The 23,461-nt window shown below is 42.7% G+C and overlaps 1 protein-coding gene across 3 annotated transcripts in view; it reads right to left on the reverse strand.

Moving 5' to 3' along the window:
* The window catches only part of IFT140 (intraflagellar transport 140), an 85,256-nt gene that overhangs the window by 48,854 nt on the left and 12,941 nt on the right, over nucleotides 1-23,461 (reverse strand). For 2 of the 3 annotated variants that reach the window (XM_071444600.1, XM_071444602.1), the window contains exons 6-16: nucleotides 21,880-22,055; nucleotides 18,753-18,844; nucleotides 17,528-17,634; nucleotides 16,227-16,375; nucleotides 14,513-14,587; nucleotides 8,995-9,198; nucleotides 8,517-8,589; nucleotides 7,299-7,390; nucleotides 6,373-6,500; nucleotides 4,744-4,861; nucleotides 4,190-4,317 (exon numbers count right to left, since the gene is read on the reverse strand). In XM_071444600.1, the coding sequence (XP_071300701.1) occupies nucleotides 4,190-4,317; nucleotides 4,744-4,861; nucleotides 6,373-6,500; nucleotides 7,299-7,390; nucleotides 8,517-8,589; nucleotides 8,995-9,198; nucleotides 14,513-14,587; nucleotides 16,227-16,375; nucleotides 17,528-17,634; nucleotides 18,753-18,844; nucleotides 21,880-22,055 (1,342 nt within the window). The remainder of the gene's footprint in view (nucleotides 1-4,189; nucleotides 4,318-4,743; nucleotides 4,862-6,372; nucleotides 6,501-7,298; nucleotides 7,391-8,516; nucleotides 8,590-8,994; nucleotides 9,199-14,512; nucleotides 14,588-16,226; nucleotides 16,376-17,527; nucleotides 17,635-18,752; nucleotides 18,845-21,879; nucleotides 22,056-23,461) is intronic. The other variant, XM_071444601.1, reaches the window with a different exon arrangement.

Here is a 23,461-nt window from a genome sequence, read left to right on the forward strand (position 1 = left end):
TGGTGACAGGACATACAGCATTTCTATAGAAAAAAAAGTTGGTACCACCTATAAAAATAGGTACTCAAAATCTGCCTGCCCTGCGATTGCAGGTCCTACAGAAACCCTTGAGCATCTACCTCAGTGCCTGCTGCTGTAACACAGGGGTTACCTCAGCTCTGTCTTCAAACCATGGACTCATTAAGATTGGAAGAGTCCTCTAAAATCACCAAGTCCAACCATGCACCCAGCACCACTACCACATTCGCCACTAAACCATGTCCCAGAGTGCCACATTCGTACATTTTTTGAACACTTCCCAGGAAGGAAGTGTTCCCACCACTGCCATGGCCACCGTGTTCCAATGCCTGACAATTCCACCTGAAGAAATTTTCCCTAATACCCAATCTAAATCTTTACTGGCACAACTTGAGGCCATTTCCTCTCATCCTATTGAATGTTACCTGGGAGAAGAGATCAACCACCACCTGACTACTGCATGTCAAGAATTCTAAGGCATGTGGAACAGCACAAGGACTTCCCCTGCAGCCTTGGTGTCCTGGGTTGATATATGATGCTTTTATCCCCAATAGTCTTGTTCTGTTTATGCTGAATAATAAGTTTTGCACCTTTAAGACTTGTTGCAGAGAGTGAAGTGGGGGAGAGAAGAAGCATGCAGTTTTTTTGAGACACTGCACTCACTCCTCCACATTCCTGCTCCTGGACTGTGTTGTCTGGGGATGAACAGACAGTGGGACAGAGCTCTCCTTTGCTTTTAGTTAGTTTAGCTAGCTGAGGCAAAGAAGTTCCCTGGACCGTGGTTTTTTTTTTCTTTTTCCCCTTTTCTTTGGCCTTGTTTAAACCTGCCCTGGACTGAACACCCAGAAGAGCACTGGCAGCTAGCACCTGTGGCCCACCAGGCTGGGCCCAGCCCACAACATTTCCAGCACCGGAGGGACTGATAAGAGCCTGTGTGAGCTGAACTGCAACGTGGGGAGGGGACTTTCTCAGTTTGTCATCTCTTTTGGAGCAACAAGGGGTTTTATTGTTTAATATTGTTTAGGTTTTATTGTTTAATAAACAGTTTTTTCCACTTTTCTCCAAGGAGGTATTTTCTCCCAAAACAGTGGGGAAGAAGGGCCAATTGAATCTGCTTTTCTAGAGGAACCCCTCTGGGGGCTCTCTCCCAAATTTGACCTGAACCAGAACACTTGGGAAAGCCAGTCTCTGTCAGTAGTTAAAATAATAGCATCCTACTGCCTCCTTTGGGCATTTCAATACTACTTCAGTGTGTCAAGACTCCAGACATACAGAATCACACTATTTTAGCAATGGCTTAGTATTCATTCTTCTGAAAAAATGTCAAATTATTTAAAAGAAAAACCAAAGATGCCATTTAAGTATTTCCTCACTTGCTGTCACCACTGAAAGGTGGAAGTTGTGGGGAGGACTGGAGTAGGGCTAGAGGGCAAATTGAAAGAGACATTCAAAGAGGTGCAGAAATGGCCTAAGTCCTCTCCCTGCCATGGAATTCAAAATCAGTAAATTGCAAATCAAAAAAAGAATTTGTGTAAAAAAAACTGGGAGTGTTTAGATTTTGCCTCAGGAGGCAGGAAGAGAAGCAGAAGAGGTGTAGATTATCATCACTTTCTGCTGAGTTGACTCACTCTAATTTGAAGATGCCTCAAAAGGATGCACAGATAAATGGATTATTCATACAGACAGTATTTAACACTCAAACAGTAAAACAGCATTCCTGGCTTGGGTTGGCTTCTGTTGGGCTACACAAGATACTGCACTTGGAAACAACTTCCTCACTTAACTCTTGACAGCACTACTCCATAACTAACCAGGACATAAGGCCCCAGATTTGCATTGGCCTTAGTTTTTGATGAGCTGGGTAGTTTCTTCTGACTTTCAGTGGTAAGGAGGGTAATTCCTTTTCTTTGCTTGTAATACCCATAGCAGATAGTAGCTAAAAAAGCAATCCACCTGTTCCAATGCTGGTTTTTCTCAAGAAAAATACAGTCAGAAAAATTATTGTAAAATCAAATGGGAATTTTTACTCTAATATTACACCATACTTTCACAAGCATTCCCACTTCACTGCATTGTGCTGCTAGGATTTCTAATGCACTTCCTACAGCACAGTTTGCATGGACAGAAAGGCATCAGCTCTAAATAGAGAAGTCAAGAGTTTTTACCCACACAAACTCAATTTTTATTATATTTTAAAAATACCTTTATTCCTAAAAGGACCTTCAAAATGTCCTCTTCTCAGTTCCCTATTATGTAAAGTCTTCAAGGAAGGGTAGCTTTCCAAGATTTTTTTTTAAATTTAAAGATCTGGATCCTGATTCTAATCATGTAATACCTCTGTATAAAACCCCCAACAGCAAATCATCCTCTCCTCAGAGATCTCTAGCTTGATATAGCTTCCAAAGTGCTAGTAGCTCTCCCTGAATTTCTCTTCTATGAATTTGTCCAGTATCTCCATAAGCGCGTCCTTCATCTTCTTTACTGACTTTGCAAGGAATTCCTTGGTTCAGCTGCATGTTGGCTGAAGAACTACCTACTGTTTATTTTGAGCTTGCTTTCAGGGTGTGTTGATTTGGCATAGCTTGGTGATTGGCTGCAGGGGAGGGCATGCACCTCAGGGGTAGCTTCTGTGAGAAGCTGCTAGAAGCTTCCACCATATCTGACAGAGCCAATCTCTGATGGCTCTGAAGATGGACATGCTGCTGGCCCAATTAGAGAGGTTGGTAATGCCTCTGTGATAACGTGTTTAAGAATAGAATCAGAACAGAGAATATGCAGATTTCCCCCTGGAGTGGGGAGGCGCCAGGGTCACCACCATGCTGGCACAGCCCAAGGCAAGCCTTGCCTGCCTGGGCACCCCTGGCCAGCCGCACCACAGGCAGAAAGGCAGGGGCAGCTTCCCCCTCTGAGTGCCCTACATGAAGAGAGGTGTTCAACAGCACCAGCACCATGGCAGCCACCACTGCCCCTGCAAGGGTGGCAGGCCTGCCCGGCTGGCAGTGAAAGCATGGTGAGCAATTCCCTGACACGCAACCTAGACAGGATCAACTTCTCAGCATTGCAGGATCCTGCAAGAATCTTTGAATTAGTGGAACTTGTTGACAATGGTAACTACAAGCAGCAGTTTTTTTTCAAGTCAAAGAAGAGGAGGAAGTGAAGACACGTGAGGGAGAACAAGATGGTGACACCAAGGTCAGTGGAAAAGGAGAGGGAGGAGGTGCTCCAAGCATCAGTGCTCAGATTCCTCTGCAAGCCATGGTGAGGACCATGCTGAAACAAACTGTCACCTGGTAATGCATGAAGTCCACGGGGGACGCAGAAATCCACTCACAGCCCATAAGAAAAGTGCTCCTGCTGGAGCAGGTGGATGCTAGAGAAAGCTGTGGTCTAGTAGAAGACCTGGGGGGGGGGGGGGGGGGGGAGAGAGAGAGAGAGAGAGAGAGAGAGAGAGAGAGAGAGAGAGAGAGAGAGAGCCCTTGCTTCCAAACTAGAGCAGCCTATCCTTCAAGGACTGCACCCCATGGACAAGTGAGCCATGTCACAACAGTTTTGGGAAGACTGTTTGCCTGTGGGAGGGACCCCATGGCATAGCAGAGGAAAGACTCCTCTCCCTGAGTGAACAGAAGAAGATCTTGAGTGACAAACTGACCAAAACTACCATGTCCTATCTCCCTGCAGGGTGGGAAGGAGGGAAGGGCTAGCAGGAAAAGAGCTGTTTTAAGGGCTTATTTTACTTCTCATGATCCTCCTCTGACTCTGTTAATAATAAATATACTTTATACCTTTAAATTTAAACCCATCTTGCCCTTAGAGTGTTTTTCTCCCAGTCCTTATCTCAACTCATGAACCCTCTGTTAATTCCTTTTTTTTTTCTTCCCTCCTCTCTACCCAACTTTAAAGACAAGGGTAAGCGAATAACTGTTGCGGGCGCCTAGCGTTTGGCCAATGTCAAACCACAACACTCCCTAGCTCGGATTATTGGAATAGATAGGAATGCAGCTTGATGGACATACAATTCAGTGTTAATTAGTTCTTTAGAAATAAAGAATTAAATTCATACAAACTCCTTCCCAAGATGGAGGAATGTCAGAATCAGGATGTGCTTGTCTCCACAGGGCAGATTTCCGTCTTAAATCCACCATTAATGCTTCTTGAAGCAAAAGCTCCTTACTTGCCAATGCTTTGTCCAGCAGAAAGGTTCTCTCTACCATCTCCCTGTTCAGCCTTGAAATCAAACAGCGTAACTTGGTCCATTTCAACATCATAGAAACAGATCTTGGAATCAATGTTCCCATCCACCTACAAGAAAGGAAAACAAAGGGTGCTGGAGCATGCAGTCAAAAAGAAGAATTAGGTAAGTTTATCCCATATGCTTCATGCCCTCAGCTTTCTTTCTTAGTAATCACATGAGGTCATTCTTACTAAGAAATATCAGAAAATTTCTGGTTTTCTATTCCAACAAGCGAGCCTTAGATTTCTTTGAAATGCTACAAAGCAGCTTTTGTAACTAAAATATTCCTTTTCTGAATTCCAACACAGAACAAAGCCTTAAGAGATCTTAAATAATGCTGGGACACGACACTTCATTATATGACTCAATACACTGCCTGGACCAGGTAGGTTTATTTCTGAGAAGTGATTCTTGCGTCCTCAGTAATCTCGACCCACACCAGCCTATGAACCAATAGAAAAGTCCCAGACAGTGAGTGAAGAGCTGTGCCTCACCCTGCTGACAAGGATGCTGACTTTGCTGCCATTAGCATTGCACTTCACAGACAAAATGTCTCCATGGCCAGGAAGCAGCTTGGATAAACTCTTGCTGTTGCAGTGCACTTTTGCCTCTCTGTGGGAAGGAATAAACTTCAATTATATTGTGGCAAGCAACTGGCAATTTACCAAATTATGGGTAAGACTTTTAAGCATATTTCAAAAGCATATTTTGACTATATGATACAACTGCCCCAGTTGTGTCCCACTTCCTCTCCAGAGGATTGCTGCCACTGCCTTTCTTTCAGGACTAAGTTAACAGACACTCTTTCCTCAATGAATCAGCAAGAATAAATGTCAGTGTTTCTACAGGATTCCCAAAACATGGCTATACAGCAAGAACATCTGAACATAATTCTCAATTCAGAGGCCTACTTTTCCTACAGAAATAAGCTGAACAGTACCATGAATTTGGAATAGAGTCCATTCACATAAAAGTTCTGTGTACGGGAAGCACACAGTGCAGCAGAAGTAAAGAAATGTGATTAGCAGGGCACATTTATATATTTTATTATCTCAAAAGGATTTTATTGCTGTTATAGATACAAACCCAGAAATCAGTCAGCAACAAAGAGGACAAATCTCATGAAACGAAAGAATGCAGCAAAAAGTGACAGTAATTTGAAGTGACAGCAATTTAGAGCTATAATACAATCTCGTAAAAAAAAACATGCTTGATTCTATAAAAATAACATTTGCTCTCAGCCAATTACAGTCCCCTGAAATTAAAGTGTCATAATTTGAGAAAGGGTATTTTCAGTACCAAATGCAAAAATTTATCACAGCATGCATGAGTAAATCTATTTTTTCCTCACTATCAAACATCATAATCCAATATTTATGCTAGTTACAACCTGCTCGAATCTAATAACCTTCGAACTGTCCCAGGGGGAATGTGTGTGATCTCAACCCAAGAAGTTTCCAGATGGCAACTAACTAGATTTTAGCATTCCTCTGGTGACAGCATGCAAAGAAGAACAGAATCTGTTTCACTCTTCAGGTTTTTAAGCTTTTCAAAATTATGTTTGTCATCAGCAGCTACATTTTCAAAATGAACGTCATGTCAGTATCTTTTTCACGCTCGTCAGTATGAGAGTATAGCAACCTTTGAACAAAGTCAGGTAAACTCCTTAACCTAAACAGGAGAAAGAACAGAGTCTCTACAGTTCTAGGTTCACTTTCTCCATAGATTCACTGCAACAAGTTTCCTGATTTATGAAGAAATACAAGACCTGGCTTTATTTCAGCTCTTTTGAGATTCAAGTCTTGTTCAAGATACTAAAAGAAATGGGACATCCTTAGCTTGATCATCCATAAATTCTCCACACACTTTAAAATGCACTCAAATATCCCTCATGGTATCCTCTTTTTAAAATAATAATCATCATCCTCATCAATCCATGACTTGCCTAATAATTCCATGGTTTCTCCCTTGCTTTGGAAATATGCCATCAGTTCACATAGCTGCATGTATTGTCTCAAGATTCAAAGGGACTGTTGCTTTTCATCATATCAAAAACAGCTAAAGATTTCCCACAAAATACACACTTAACTATAAACTGATTATTTTTAAAGCCTCATTAATACCTGCGTGAGAGATCAAAGATTTTCAAGTGAGCCAGATCAGTTCCCACAGCCAGGAAATTCCCACAGACATCTAGGAGGCATGGATTCCCCTCTGCTTCAGAGAACACGAGCAGCTGTTTAACTGTGCCCTGGGAAGAAATGTGTAACACCAGGTTTGTGTGGCCACAGCCTCACTAGAAGGGACTTATTTTGTCACCAAGTTGAGTCACAAATTGCTGAACTTCTCTGTTAGATGAATCATTCCAAGCAAATAGGAGAAACATACACACACAAATTCAATCTGGGTTTCAGGTATGTACATAACCTCAAAAAAAGTGTAAATTTAAAGGCATCCTTCTGCAATAATTTCCTCTTTAGTAACACAACCTTTACCAAGTGAAAGACATACAGAAGTATCAAGTCCCTGAAGGTCCTTAAATATATAGCTGTAAAAACAAATACATTATATTTATGTGATGAATCACACCCATTCTAAAATAAAATATTTGCTTCCTAAATAAAATTATGTATCACAGAACTCTGATAATTAGATTGCTCTTTTTGGTTCTCATAGACTAGCAGAGGCTGCAAAGGTTCACACAAAATGTGCAAGTGATATTTTTCATTATCTTGTAAGAATATTCAGTATGATCATCTTCCTGAAAGTAGTATATGTATCTCAACCTGCATGCAATTTAGATTGTCTTAAAGTCTATAAATACTTATTAGTTACACTGCAGTAGTGTTCAGAGTGGCAGACTTTTTAAAGAACACAAAATGTCAAAGACCTTTCTGCTGAAATACTCAAAATATATTTTGAGTATTGCATTATGACAAGGAAGCGTTAATAGATTTAGGAAGATCATGCACATTACTTCTAAGCTCTAACACCAATCTTTGAAAACAACAAGGTCTTTTTATCCCTTCATGGTTTTCTCAGTCCTTACCTGCCAGGTGCGGACCTGGATCCGATACGGCTCCACTGTGTACAGATTTTCTCCATGAACAGACAGAACTGGAGAGTCACAAAGGAAAGAGCCTGGAACAATCACAACAAAGCCATCATTACAATAAATATGTTCTGTAAAAAGAAAAAAAAAAGTAACTTATAGCACACAATTTCCACTATCTTGCACCAAATCTCTTTTTCAATCTGTCAGTCACTATTGAATCCCAGCTTCTTGGTGTTTTAGCCTTCTTCCATACTGCCACTACATTTTAAAGCTGGGGGTCCCATTATAAACAGGTGTTGGTACACTCTGTCCATGGAAACAAGTGAGAAAGGAAGGGCAAAGAGTTGATACAGGGAGTGAAAGAAAGAAAAAAAAAAGTGCAGTATGAGGTTCTGGTAAGAGAATTCACTTTTCCCTTCAGTGAACTGCTATTGAAGGGGGATAACAGAATCTCTGTCAGAACAGTGGCTCTGCAATAACTTCAGAAGTGGTGTAGACTGTTAGGACCTTGGTGGTAATAAAGCAATGATTCAGCATGGAAAAGTTATAAAATATATCAGTAAATATAGACAAGCAGAAAACACTTAATGATTCTTAAAAGACAAATCCCAAGATTTAGGATGGAATTGATGGAATTCTACACCACTTATTTCTCGAGGCAGAAATATTTAGGGGAGAATTAATAATTTAAAAACCTAATTTACTCTACTTGGCACTGTACAGAGCAATTTACAGGATAACTTCTCTTGAGAGCTGGGACAAAAAGCCTCTTTCCCAGACCCTTTGATTACACTTTCTCTCAAGCAAAGTGGAAAAGCGTTCAATAGTCATTGCCATGTCTTATCTGTAAAAGCAACAGGAGCAACAGCTACAAAAGCAGGAAAAAATTGGTCTTCTTGATCAAATCAATGGTGTACTTAAAAAATATAAAAAGAAGTAGTTCTAGCCTCACATGGTGTTTTGTGCAAGGCCCTCTATAATGTAATTTAACTACATCATATAAAAGCTTTCTCTAGCCCTGAGGGTTTTTCCAGTCTAGAAGAAGGTGTCCCGGCCCATGACAGGGGGGCTGGAACAAGATGTGCTTTAAAGTCCCTTCCAACCCAAACCGTTCTTTGATTCTATGCTTACAGTGCATCAGCTACCATGAATGAACGTATAACATTGGAAGAAAAGAAGCATTCAGACGCTGACCAATGTTTTAAGTCCTACCTGCACTTCTGAAGGTATCTCCTGAGCACTCAAAGACAGCCACTTGCTTCCCATTCCAGAATACTACAGCATCCTAAAACAAACAAACAAAACACCAAATAAATATATACTTTTAGTTCCTTTTGGAAGCATGCAGGAATTCATGCAGTAACATGGCAAGAACTCCCCAACAATAGCCACCAGTTACTAGTTCCTCTGGACATTGGGTTGGAAGGCTTTTAGCAGCCCAGAGGTTCTCTGGGTTCTAGTGAGCACCCTAGAGCATTTCCCTGTGAGTCCCTGTTCTATCTTAGAAAAAAACAGCTCCACTGCAGCACCATTGCTACTGTTACAACAATACCTTCATAACACACTACGTTGAATGTTAAAAAAAAAGACTTTTCTTAAAGACTTAGGAAGTTTGGTCTTGATAAACGTAACTAGGCAACTGATTAGGCAAATAAATAACAACAACAAAAAAAAACCCAAACCGATTAACCTGAGTAGCAAAGACTCCACTAGCATTCATGTCAACACGAAGGCTGTGAGTGGTTCCTGTGCTGAAGATCGTCACATTGAAGAGGTTGGGAGACACCTGTACCACGGCCACCTGCTGATGAAAATGGGCCAACATGGCCTGCTCACTGAGGATCACCACAGAGCTGATGTTGTTCACTGCCAGCAGGTTTTTTCGGGACCCCCACTGTACATAATGGGAAGAGAAAAACCACACAATTTCATCTCTAGTCTTGAATTGTCACAGCAGTGTTGCAAGAGAAGTAACATGGGAAAAGACAGAATAAATATTTTCATACATATGCAAAGTCCTACTATCTAAATACAAACTACAGGGAATGACTGGGAAATATGACAGATTCAAACTATTATGCTTGTTATCCAGTGAACTGGTTTAAAAGACATTTGTCTGCCAAGGAAGGCAGGAACCTTCCTGGAATGGAAAGCTGGCCCCCTCCCTCCAAATTATTATAACTTCACAAATACAGGGCTTCCAGGAAAAAATATGGAAAAAGGAATAACAGTTCTTTACTAGAAAATATATATCTATAAAACAGAACAAACAAAAAACAACAAAGAAAAAAATCGTAAGTTTTCCCACCAGTCAAGCAATTTCCCCTTGGTTGCAGATATGACCACAACCAGCGGGGGGCGCCATTGGGCGAGGCAGAGGGTGTACAGTGGCTCCCTCATGGCTCCAGGGGATGCTCCGATGTGAGCCTTGAGCCTCCCCAGGGTTAACGGTGGCCTCAGGAAGACAACAAATGGGAAGCAATTCCTTTGAGAAAACCTAACCTCCAACATTATCCACCCCAAATTTTTCTCCCATACAAGCATGTTACATTGAACTTACACCTTTTAACTACAGACATTCATGCATTATCCTAATTATATACATATATACATGCAGATACGGATACAGGTACAATGTCAGACAGTTCACCCCAAAACAAGGTCCCATTGAGGTATATGTTATGTTTCTGCACCACCTACTAAGTGCAACCATGTCCCTGAGCAAAGACAACCTGACAAATGTCTTTGTCTTTGCTTGAGGCAGAATTCATCCAAATAAGTCTTTCCTAACATACCTCTCATATGTGCCACTAGAATCTTATCGCCATCTGCGGTACACAGGGGTTCAGATTGGGCAGGGCCACCTTGCTTAGTGGAACATTAGTGTTAACTAACCCTGTAGCCTTTGCTCAGTGCAGATCCCACTGCTTGAAGGTCCTACTTCCTGTTGTCTTCAATGTTGTTTTTAGTAGTCCATTGCACTGCTCAATTTCCCCAGCAGCTGGTGCATGGTAAGGAATGTGGTATGCTCACTAAATACCATGTTCTCTAGCCCAGGTGTTTAATAAAATGTTCTTGAAATGAGTCCCATTGTCTGACTCAATCCTCTCAGGGGTACCATGCTTCCAAAGGACCTGCTTTTCAAGGCCCAGGATGGTGTTCCAGGCAGTAGTGTGAGGCATAGCGTAGGTTTCCAACCATCCAGTGGTGGCTTCTACCATTGTGAGCATGTAGCTCTTGCCCTGGCAGGTTTGAGGCAGTGTGATGTAATCGTTCTGCCCCCCCCATACTTATATTGGACGACCACCTACCATACCATAGGGGCTTCACCTGCTTGGCCTGTTTGATGGCAGTGCACATTTCACTACCATGGATTACCTGGGAGATGCTGTCCACAGTTAGATCCACCTCTCAGTCTCATGCCCCCTTATAGGTAGCACCTCTGCCCTGACAGCCTGAGGCATCGTGGTCCCATCGAGCTAGGAACAGCTCTCCCTTGTGTTGCGAGTCCAAATCTATCTGTGACACCTCAATTTTTGCAGCCTGATTCACCTGTTCATTTTCCACCTCCTCATTAGCCTGACATTTGGGGACATGGGCATCCACATGACACACTTTGACAGGTGGCTTCTCCATTCAAATGGCAATGTCTTGCCATTCTTCAGCAAGTCCTGACTGGTTTTCCTCTACACTGCCAGTTGGTCTTTTTCCATCTGTCCACCCACCCCCCTGGAGCATATGTCAATCCCCGAAAGTCAGTATAAAAGTAATTCTTTGGCTACTTCTCTCATTCAGCAATGTCCAAGGCCAACTGGATACCTTTGAGTTGCACAAACTGGCTTGACCTACCTTCTCCTTTGGTACCTTCTGTAACTTGTCACATGGGGCTCCATTTTCAGTTCATTCCTACAATGTGACAGGAATCATTACTGAAAAGAGTGTAGCATGTTTCTTAGTCGGCAGTTGATTGTATGGTGGAGTTTCCTCGGCTTACATCACCTGTTCCTGCTCTTCATCTGTCAGAACAAAATCCTCACCTTGAGGCCAATTCATAATTATTTCCAAGATCCCAGGGTGATCTGGGTTTCCAATACAGGCGCGCTGTGTAATCAAGGCAATCCACTTCACGTAGCATCAGTGGCATGACAGGTAGAGGGAACCTTTCATTTTAACATCTACCAGTCAGCGCTGGCAGTCAGGGTACCAGAAGTTGGCCTCTGTCCCAATCATCTCTGAGGCAATCTGAACTCCTTCACAGGCTAACAGGATCTCCTCTCCTGCAGTGTAGTTGGCTTTGGACCCCTTGTAACTTTGGCTTCAGAATCCCAGTGGCTGGCCCAGAGTCTCCCCAGGCACCTTCTGCCAAAGGCTCCAGGACAAGCCATGGCTCCTGGCTGCAGAGTAGAGCACATTCTTCACCTGTGGTCCCATGCTGACTGGGCCAAGGGCAACTGCATGAGCGATTTCCTGCTTGATCTGGGCAAAGGCTTGCTGCTGTTCAGGGCCCCAGTGGAAATTGTTCTTCTTGCAGGTTACCGGTAAAGAGGGCTCACTAACTGACTGTACCCCAGGATGTGAACTCTGCAGAAACTTATGCCACCTAGGAAAGCTTGTGTTTCCTTCTTGCTGGTCAGCGGAGACATTGCTGTGATCTTGTTGATGACCTCGGTGGGTATCACGCTGTCCATCTTGTTACTTCATCCCTAGGAACTGGATCTCTCAAGCAGGTCCTTTGACCTTAGTCTTTTGGATGACAAAATCAGCTTTCAGGAGAATCTGGATGATCTTTTCTCCTTTCTCAAAGAATTCTGCTGCCTTGCTCCCACACGTGATGATGTCATCAATGTATTGCAGATGTTCAGGAGTCTCATCCTTCTCCAGTGCAGCCTGGATCAGTCCATGGCAGATGATGGGGCTGTGTTTCCACCTCTGGGGCAGTCAGTTCCAGGTGTACTGCACACCCCTCCAGGTGAAGACAAACTGAGGCCTGCCCTCTGCTGCCAGAGAAATGAAGAAAAATGCTTTAGCAATGTCAATAGTGGTGTACCACTTTGCTGCCTTGGACTCCAGCTCATACTGGAGCTCCAGCATGACCAGCACAGCAACACTCAGTGATGGTGTAACTTCATTCATGCCATGATAGTCCACTGTCAATCTCCATTCTCCATCAGACTTCCACACAGGCCTAATGAAGCCAAAGCGCAAGTGGGCCTTGCTGAACACTCCTTGGCTCTCCAGCTCATGGATCATCTTGTGAATGGGGATCATGGCATCTTGATTTTTTGATACTGCCGGTGATGCACTGTTGAGGTGGCAATCGGTACTTGCTTTTCTTCTACCTTCAAAAGTCCTAACCACAGAAGAATTTTCTGAGTCCAGGCAAGGTGTTTAGCCACTTTGTTCTTTCCGTCTCCACAGCAGCAATTCCAAAAGCCCATCAATGTCCTCTTGGGTCTTTAAAGTATCTGTTCTTAATGTAGTCAATGCCCAAAATACGTGGGTTATCTGGGTCAGTTACAGTGGGGTGCTTCAGCCAGTCCTTCCCAGTCAAGCTCACTTCAGCTTCCAACAACCTCAGCTCTTGAGAACCCCCTGTAACATCAGAAATGGAGACTGTTTCTGACCCCACACATCCTGGTGGCATTAATATACACTGAGCACCAGCGAGCACCAGTGTCAACTAAAGCCTTGTACTCTTGTGGGTTTCGCGTGCCAGGCCATCATATCCACACAGTCCAGTAGACATGGTGATCCCCTGGTGCCCCTACCTGGCTAGAGGCAGGACCCCTCTAATACTAGTTCTTGTGAATACATATGGGAGGTACCTTCCAGCGGGTCAGATACTTGCCCATGGGAAATTGGCACTGCACTCACTCTCACTGACTTCCCTTTTCTTTTCTCCTTCAGTTCTTGTATTCAGGGTGCCAGGACACAGGTAGGTTTCCTGTGCCACCATCTCATGTCTTCTTCATGGTTGAGTAGGAAATATCTTAAGTCAGTTTGTGAGGCATACCCGCTCTCTCTGTCTGGAGGGCGCCTGACTATGACTTCAAGGACTCTGATTTGCACTGGTGCTACAGATAAACATCTCTCCCTGAGTTTTTTATTATCATCCTTGAGACTCTCAACCAATGTCTCTACAGCAGAGATGTGGGTCTGCATCAGGCCTTGGACCCTACTCTCGTAATTCCTAAATTTGCTTGCTACAGAGCCCATTGTCTCTTGGTTGCCCCTGAGATGCTTGTTTGGCATTAAACTGGAGTATTCAGATGGCCCCTGATGTGCCAGACTCCACCACATTTGCACTGTGCACCTGACTTCGTTAGGGTCATTATCCTGTTGTCCAGGCATTGGATCCTTCCTCCATGGTCTTGCATGGCTTTTTATGATGGTGCTCCTGCAGTCTGTCCCTGTGAACAAACCTCTCTTACATTTGCTAGAAGCCACTCCCAGAAAGAAAGGGGTCCTGACTCCCTCACGAACGCCTGCTCAATGGCCACACCCTGGGCCAAGGGTCCCAAAAGTCTTGCTTTGGTACCATCAAGTTGCATGCCTGTACGTGTAAAGTCCCAAACTTGAATCAACCAAGCCAAAAAAGCCTCGCCCCCTAATCACGTAATGTCTTTTCACAGACTGCAGAGACTGTCAAGCAACAGGGACTCAGTGACGATCTCAGGCTCCTCTGCTGGCTTTGAGGGCCCTGGTTCTGCATCATCATGAGCTGGGCACACCAATTGGCTTATCCTTCCTCATTGCAAAGGGCCGACTGCTGCTGCTGGCTGTGGCTGCCCCTGTGGTTTAGCTGGAACCTGGACATTTGTAACATCAGTTTGTTTCACTACTGTGCTATCCACCTTTCCCTCTGACTGCAGTGGTTTTGCTGGGCAGTGTCCCCGACCTCTGTGGCAGGTTTTGAGGCAGCTACACAAGGTAACCTCACTCTGTCTCTGAATGGTGAATGGACCTCACTGAATAAAAACATTAAAAAAAAATATCTTTAACTTCTAAGGGAAATTTAACTCTTCAGAAGCTGTTGTTGTAGGCCCAAAGAAGTGGGTGAAGGGTTGGGAGAAAACTCCCTCCTGTGTTGCTTCCTCTCAATAGGTAGCATTATTAAGGAAACCCCAAAGATACAGACTTCATGTGTGATAGTTATATAGCCTTGTGCCCACATTTCAGAAGAAGTTTACGAGCACTGAATTCCTCACCTTATTGAACCATTCTACAAACAGGGTAACAGCTACAATGGTCTTAGTTAGAGGACCCATGTTTGAATAAATGACCTGCAAACAGGAAAAACATAGCCATGATCATATGCCTACTAAACCAGGGTAGGCTAGACCACATGGTGCTGCCCAACAAGGTTTCTACATCCAGTACACAGATGGGTTACTCAAGAATTAGTATTCTCTTTTCACCCTTTCCTCTCAATGCCCTTGAGCCCCACATTGGTCACCAATTAATGTCCTGGTTTAAAAGATATGTGTTTGCCAAGGAAGGCAGGAACCTTCCTGGAATGGAAAGCTGGCCCCCTCCCTCCAAATTATTATAACTTCAAAAATACAGAGCTTCCAAGAAAAAAATATAGGAAAAGGAATAACAGTTCTTTACTAGGAAAAAAAACCCAAAAAACCAGAACAAACAAAAAACAATAAAAAAGCCCAATGACCAATTTCCCCTTTGGTGTAGTTACAGGGGCTGCAGGGGATGTGCTATTTTTGGACAGTGCTCCATATCCTGTTACCTGGAAAAGGCTTGAATGGGAAAGCTGACACAATCACCTGTATCTATTAGGAGATGTATGAGATACTTACGACACACTTTATTTCCTATATCCTGGATCTTTCGTTACTGAAGCTTGTTAATAAAACATTTGGATTCTCCATTTTCACAGCACTTCTGATTTAACTTTGTAAGTAGGATGGTATTACAGACCCTCACTCTTACACCAACACAGAGCAAGCAATTACCATTGCTTTTAAAATACTTTCCACTCTTATGAGAAAACAGAATAATAGCAAATATAAAATTACTTTCTCTTGAAAGTCACCAGATATATTTGATTTTCTTTCCTTATAAAAATAATGGGGATTGTTCTCACATATGAAGCACAGCAACAGATTGATGTAAAGTATAACAGAAACACCCAAAAATTGAAAAAACCTAATAATATGGTATAAAACCCAACAACCAAAGATGTTGGAGAACCTAAAGCACATGCTTTGCCTTTTTAGCAGAATGCTAAAAAAGCTGTTCATTAATATAAAACTTTTTAAATTTAAATTTATGATTGTTACACTTACCATTTCTCTTCTGTGCATATCAAAATGCTATTAGGCATTTTGACAATGATTAACCTCATTGTGACAAAATATTCCAAATAAATAAAAATGCTGCATCCCGACATTTAACAGACAAGATGTTAAAATATATAGCATTCCTTTCTAGATGGCACATCTCACCAAAGAATATTTGGTTGTAAATATATATTTTTATTTTTACAACTACCAGTGAGATGAAACTTTACACTGAGAAAGAGACAAATAGAAAAAAAAATATTAACTAATAAAATCATTCATTTAGTTAGATTTTTTTTGCCTTTTTAATAAATTAAAGTAAAATTGACATTCCTGATAATCCTTTTTTTCCCAGAAAATAATTTCAGGGAGCTGAATCCAAAGGTTTTGCTAGCGAGCCATATGATGGAGAAACTAGCTACAAACAGGGAGTATTTCGGCCCATCCAATTTTAAAAGTTACCTGATTCTCAGGGGTTTTCCTCCTACTTCTGAAGGAGGACCAGCCTCTGCTGGAACACATACCCATATGATAGAGATCACGTTCACTGGTTTCACAAAGATGGTCTTTTCATCTAAGGTTTGTGAAGTCCACTAACATTCAAGGAGGCTCTTTCCTTTTTTACCTTTATCTGAGTGACATTTCCTTCAAGTTCTGTAGATGCCTGGAACTTCCACTTCTCCTTGCCCTCCGAAGCCCATATGCTCTGATGAGATCCTGCTGCTTTCTTCCACATTGCTACTCTCCCCTTGCTAGTTCCAGCTGCCAAGATACCTGCCATTCACAAACATTTCAGGCATTTCATCTTGGGCTTCAGAAAAACAAATCCACATTACACAATGTAACAGGCAGCAAGCTCTTGTTCTTGGGTACTGAGAAGCCACTTTCTAGCACCAGCATTTGTCTCCTCACTGCAAATCAACATCCTAGTCCTGTACTGGAGAACTTTTCTGAAGAACCAATGGGAGAAGTTCCACATGGTAAGGTGCATCTTCTAAGCTACCAGATGAAGTGATTTTTTAAATGCATCAGAAATTACTTCATTTTAAACTTTTCTTAGAATATAGAACTATTGAATATCCTGAGCTGGAAGAATCCCCAAGGGTCATCCAATCCAGCTCCTGGCCCTGCACAGGACAGTCCCAGCAATCCCAATATGTGCCTGAGAGTGTTGTCCAAACACTTCTTTACCTCTGGCAGCCTTGGGGTTATCCCCACTTCCTGCTCAGTGCCTGACCACCCTCTGGGGGGAGAAACTTTTGATATGCAGTCTAACCCTCCCCTGGCTGGACACAGCTACAGCTGCTCCCTTGGGTCCTGTCACTGCTCACAAAAACCAGAGGTCGGATCCGCCCCTCATGAGGAAGCTGCTCCATACATGCATCCCCCAGTCTCAGCCATTCCTCCAATGGCTTGTGTTTATTTTTAAATAGCTAGTTTTGTAGTCACTTTGGGCAACCAACCACTGAAAACCACTGCAGCAGATATCAGCTGTGCCTACACTAGCCAACAAGGTAGTGCCCAGGAGCAGGTCTGTAGAAAGGATCTGTTGTAAGGACCAGGCATATACACAAAACATGTCACTAAGCTCTATTTTGCATTAGCTGTAGTGCAGGCTTGTAGACTGAAATGCCCAAAACATGTTGGAGTTCATTAGGTGCACTCCAGGGGTACTCGTCTCAGAGGGAATCCAGCTCATATGCCACAAGACAGCTCCACAGTGAGTCTAAGTGTAGTTGAGTATGGAATTATTTCCCTGCACCTTTCAAGGCATATTTCCGATCCAAACTAAAATCTTCAGCATCACATACTACCACTGAGATCCTCAGTCACAAGACAAACATACTGAAATTATTACAGGGCATGGAAGGCTGAGCTTTGACACGGTTTGGCACCAGAGATCACAGCTGCCACGTTATTTCTCACCTTTAGCACTGCAGTAAGACACACAGTTAATACATTCTCCCCCCTCAAAGCCAAATTGCATATCTAGGGAGAGCACATAGTTCTCATCTTGATCCAAATCCCAGAACCTAAGGCACACAAAACAAGAGTGTTAAAAATGCTTTTCATTCCAAGTGTCTTGCCAAACCCAGTCAATAGGATGCTGTACACGGCATTAACTTACTATTTCCACAATACCTAGATCATTTAATTTTTAAAATTAAATTGTCAGAAGCTGCCTGGGGAGTGTGAATTTCTTAACAATCTCCTCCTTTTCCTTTGAGTTTTTAATCTGCAGCATGTTTTGGGATATTCTCCTATGAAGAAAGAAGTCAGAAGCAAGTGCAGCTTTAAAAAAAATGAAAGAAGTGAGGGCCAGTTGCAATTTTCTTCCTCCCTAATTATGCTTGTCCTCTATTTTAAGAATATTCCCGGGTTAGTCAGTAGTCCTTTGGATTCCAGATTTATTTTCTACAACTAAATACTGCCATGAAGCTATTCCTTCTTGATACTTGGTCTTTATTGCATTCTCACAAAATGAACAAATGATTCTGTCTGATAGTAGCAGACAGAGGCTCAACAAAGGGAAATACTGATATTAATGGAACACTCCCACCCTCCCAAAGGTTAGAAGAACAGGTGGAGCAAGTCATAGTAAAGACAAGGTAGAAAAGATTGCAAAAAAGGTAAAACTACAGAACACAGTGACATAACAGTATGGCAAAGCAACATACTTTGAAGGATTAGGGAAATAAGTAATTGAAATACTTGTCTTATATCACAGTAAAATAAATGTCCTGAAAAGTAAGCAATTTCTTTCTGGTTGCTGATGCCATGAGTAGCCTAAGGATCAGAAAGTAACATAGGGAAGAATGGCAAAGGGGCTGCATTTTCATGCAAAACCCCCAACTGGATTTATTTTCAGAATAAACCAGTAACAGCACTCAAGGAAGGAACAGAATAGGTAGGACTGCCTGACAAAATAAAATACCTAGAGAGAAAGCAAGCCATACCAAATTAGTTTCTGTCCTTGAGAAAAACAAAATTCATTTAATTTCTCTACTTATTTTTACAAACAAAATAGGGGATTTTTTCATTATTGGTAAAAAAAACCCAACCAACATTTCAGCAAAATACTCAGTTCATTGCAGACTGTACCTTTTAGCTGGCCCTTCTCAGGGGCAGCCAGAACAACTTTCATTCTTACCTGATGACTGTCTCACCTAGTGCTGTAACAACCAGGCTATGGTCTACTAGAATCATGTCTGCAGAATGACCAGTCTTCCCACTCAACTTCACCTGTTAACCATTAGCAAATAAATACATTTACAGAAGGTCAGAGGAGCACACTGAAGGACACTGAGCATCTGAACTGCACAGTTGGGCTAAACAGTAAAAATATGAAAATAACTAGACCTATCTGTCAATTCAGACATATTCAGACAGTGAATTCATATGATTCTGACAATGATCACCATAAAATGCATCAAGACTGCAATGTATAAATTTAATAAAAGAAACCTCGGAATGGGTTAATTAAGTAGATAAGGAGCAGTATTTTACTCTTGCACTAGAACTTCTCTTAGAATTTAATAAAGATTCCTTTGAAATGTGAAATTCCAGATCTTACTTCTAGTCAAATGTAAGTAATGATCAATAAGAAGTGGACACTGCTGTAATACACATCTGTCCAGTGTTTTTCTGTCTTGGATAAAAAGAAAAAAAACATCTTAGAAAAGTGAAGGTTTGGGGTCTACCTACAAGCAGCATTTTGTAATAGCACAGGGCAGGGTGTGAGACATTTTCTCTTTAATTTCCTCTTTTAATTTCTGGAGATCCTCTGTCAGTCTTTCCACTGAGGAGACATGGGCCCATAATGGGGTGGAGATAGTTTCTTCATATATCTGAGGTTTCGTAACCAAATAGTCCACATTTTGTTCTCCTTCTTTCCATGACATCACTCCCAATGAGTTGGCATATCACATCAGCACACTCAGTAAGAATGTCTGCTATATGTTTTGCGAACACTGGGTATTGTCTGGATTAGTAAGGAATTGCTCATTATTTAAAAATATTATCTCCAGCACAGCTAATTCTCTCAGGTATACCAGATACCTTGCTCCATAGTGTTCCACTTGTCTCAGTGCACTAAAAGGTCATCTTTCCAAGGAAACCTTTCCCTCACATTTGACAGGAGTTGCATCCAGAGGCTGAGAGTTTCTGGTCCTTTCCCAGTCCTGTGGTCAATACTTGCATCCCAGTTGCAAAGTGTCACTACCATCTAATTTCATATCACGGGCCGTGATAGCCCAGTATAAGAGCACCCAGGTCACCAGGGGCTCACCTGACTGGAGTGAGAAATCTTTTTGCATGTCTCGCAGCTCACTCAGGGATAGGGTTTGGGTGATTATCTCTGGCCCTGTCTCTTCCTCCTGTTGTGAGGGCCCTGCTTCCTTTTCATCACTCACTACATGAACTGATTTGGTCTTGGATTTCTTCTTCTGAATACAGGCAACTGCTCTTAGCACAGGTTGCTCTTGTGGGTAAGCTGCAGTTTGAATGGCCATAATGCCTGTTGCTTTGCTTTCCTCCTCCTCCCTCTGAGGGTGCTGCATAAAAACAAGCAGTGTCCAATAAATAGTAGCCACGGTCCAGCACATTCCATAACTTTGCACCTCTCTGGAACTGCCACAGCAATTCTCTTTCAAACACTTTATCAGGGCTCTGGAGTTGTTCAGGGGTGAACTTCCGAACCAGGAGTAGAGTACTCTTTCAAAAGCTGGCCCATTTTCTCCTACATGCCACACCACTAATCAATATCCATCCCAGGACATGTTTCTGGACAACTTCCCTAGAAATCTCTGTCCTAAATCTTAACATGGTGTACGCTGGACAGAGGAAACCTATTAGACATATCAATGAGGGCATGCTTCCCAGGTCACTGTGAAACAGATCACTGTGGTGGATACATAGCACATATACGGGAGTATATGCAGGGTTAGGTATCATACCCACATGAACAGACCGAGCAACACTAGAACCAGGGAGCTCTCTACCTAAAACACAAATGCTTAGATCAAAGTTATCTCAATCCTCTTGAGCCTTACCTTGGGCACCAATTAAATGTGGTGGCTTAACACCAGCAAAAAATTAAATGCCAAATAAGCCATGGCCCTTCTCCTGCCCCTTCCGGTAAAGGAGGGAGACATGCAGAGAGTATGGATTGAGATAATTTACTGAAAGCAAAAAGCAATGGAATAAGAAACAGCAATATGAATTTAAAAAATTATCCAAAACCAGAAGGTGTTTCAGCCACAAAAAATTAGTTTTATGTGGCTGCTGGGACCAAAACCAAAATGGAGGATGCTCCCCAAAGGTTGTGTCCACATGACTTCCCCAGGCTCTCACATGTTGTCACAAACAAAGGCAGTTTGGCAAGAGGCTCCCTGCCCCTCCCAGACCAAGACAACAAAAAACAATGGCAAACAGACCCTCCCAAAAACTGGGTCATCCAAGATGGATGCCCTGCTAGGCTCAGTTCCACACAAGTGCCTGCACCACTGCGTCTACCGCTCTGCCATACTGGGGGTTGATCCTACAGGTTGCTGCCACTTCCCTGAAATTCTGCTTCACTCCTTTTGGCCTGGCCTAGCTGGAATGGGCTTGGCTGGACTGGGCTCGGCTGGGCTCCCTTTGGCTGGACTAGGGGCCTTCCCTGTCCCCTGCCCACAGTCTCCCCATTAGTGCTGCCATTCAACATACGTCAGTTCTGTGTTCTGCTGCTTTCCTTTCAGCACCATATCCCATAGTGTCTCAGAGAAAACAGAAGAGGGTGGATGGCAGGGCAGAAGACAGAGTCTGCAGGGCTGATGCTGACAACCTCCCCATGAGAGAGAGCAAGGCAGAATGGTGCACACTTAATGGAGTGTGTGTGTTTTCTCCCCGAAAACAGTGATGATATAGGTGGTAAAGAATAACTTAGCTGCACCTACATGGTGCTAAGCACCACCCACCTCTGTAACCAGGACAACTGGAATTTCCAATTTTTCTGCAATTCACTAAGAAACTGAAAGTAAGTGTAAAAGAATTAAGATAGGGTCAAAATGAAAAAAAATATGAAAAAACAGGAAAAGATGAAAACCATCTTTCCAAGTTCAGTACCATATCATTCTATTCCACTTTTAGATAAGCTATTTTTGCTTCCTCATCAACATATTATCTGAGAAACAAATACGAGAGTTGATTCATTTGAAAGCAAAATAGTGATAATCAAAAAACGAAACAAACTTATAAAGAATAAATATTGCAACTTTATCCTGTAGTATGACTCTTACCTTCATGAGCTCTTCTGCTTCTCCCTCAGGAGAAACTGCATGTAAAGACAACTGCAGAGTCTCTGTTATTACAAGTAAAACACCTCTTTCCTCTAGCAACAGGAGCTTTCGGACCAGACTGTCTGTAGACAATACCTGCCTTGTCTTCCCTTTCTCATTCACATAGTGCACAGAACCTGTAGGACAAATAAATCAGGTGCAGATTTTAGTTGACATCTTTTAGCTACAAAAGCCAAAGTTGATGCTCTCTACCTTAATAAAACATTCCTCAAGTGCTGAAAATGTAAAAATAACAAAAATTCTTTCATTTTCTAGTTCCTCTCAGGATAGACAGTACAATAGCTGACCAGAGCAATAAACCAAAGCATATTTTTCCCCATTTAGAAGATCCAAAGAGGAATACTTTAAATAATTTTAAAATGCAAATAAACTTTCTGTATGAATGATAGTGTCTGAAATCTTCAGTCTTAGGAAAAAATCTGTGAAAGAAGAATGGCAGCTAAGAATTGGTTCAATTTACAGCAGAGTTGAGATGGTGGAAAACTGTGGACCTGAAGTTCTTCATTGCTTAGGAAACACTGCACCACACACCAAACTCAGCTTTAATCCATAATTTGACTGGCAAATGGGACAGTGTTTTTCTAAAAACACTGACATTGGTAACTAATGCACCCATCAACATTTTAAAAGCCATTATAATGTCATTAAGTTGTACTACTCTATAATCATAGCATCACAGAATCATTAAGGTTGGCGCTCTCTGTGCTGGGCCTGTGGCCACTCTATGGCTGATCCAAGTCCTGTCCCACTGCTATATTTTCTCCCTGCAATAAAACCCTGCATAGATATCCCCATCTTCTTAAATCACAGGACATTTTGGTTTTGAAGGGACTTTAAAAATGAATCTCTTTTTAATCCTCTTGCCACGGGCAGGGACACCTCCCACTAGTCCAGGTTGCTCCAAGCCTCATCCAGCCTGGCCTTGAACACTTCCAGGGATCCAGGGGCAGCCACAGCTTCTCTGGGCACCCTGTGCCAGGGCCTCAGCACTCTCACAGGGAACAATTCCTTCCCAATATCCCATCTAACCATGTCCTCTGGGAGTGGGAAGCCATTCCCTTGTCCTGTCCCTCTCCAGCTCTCCCAGAGCCCCCTTAGGCACTGCAAGGGGCTCTGAGCTCTCCCTGATGCCTTCTCTTCTCCAGGTGAACACCCCCAGTTCTCCCAGCCTAACTCCAGAGCAGAGGGGCTCCAGTCCATGAAGCATCTCCATGGCCTCCTCCAGACTCATTCCAACAGCTCCATGTCACCCCTGTGTTGATAACCCCAGAGCTGGAGGCAACTCTGCAGGTGGGGTCTCACCTGAGTGGGGCTGAGGTGCAAAATCCCCCCCTCCCCAGCTGCCCATACTGTGGGATCAGCCCAGCACACAGGGTATTTCTGGGTGCCAGCACACACAACTGGGACATGTCCAGCTGTCACTCACCAGAACCTCCAAGTTCTTCTCAGAACATTTGGGAGTTAGAGCAGATCATTACTAGATTAAAAACTGAGTCCAAAATACATACACTCAAACCAACCC

The sequence above is a fragment of the Agelaius tricolor genome, unplaced genomic scaffold (assembly GCF_023055355.1).
Source record: "Agelaius tricolor isolate 1412-34295 unplaced genomic scaffold, bAgeTri1.0.p SCAF_19, whole genome shotgun sequence".
In the NCBI taxonomy this organism is placed as follows: domain Eukaryota; kingdom Metazoa; phylum Chordata; class Aves; order Passeriformes; family Icteridae; genus Agelaius; species Agelaius tricolor.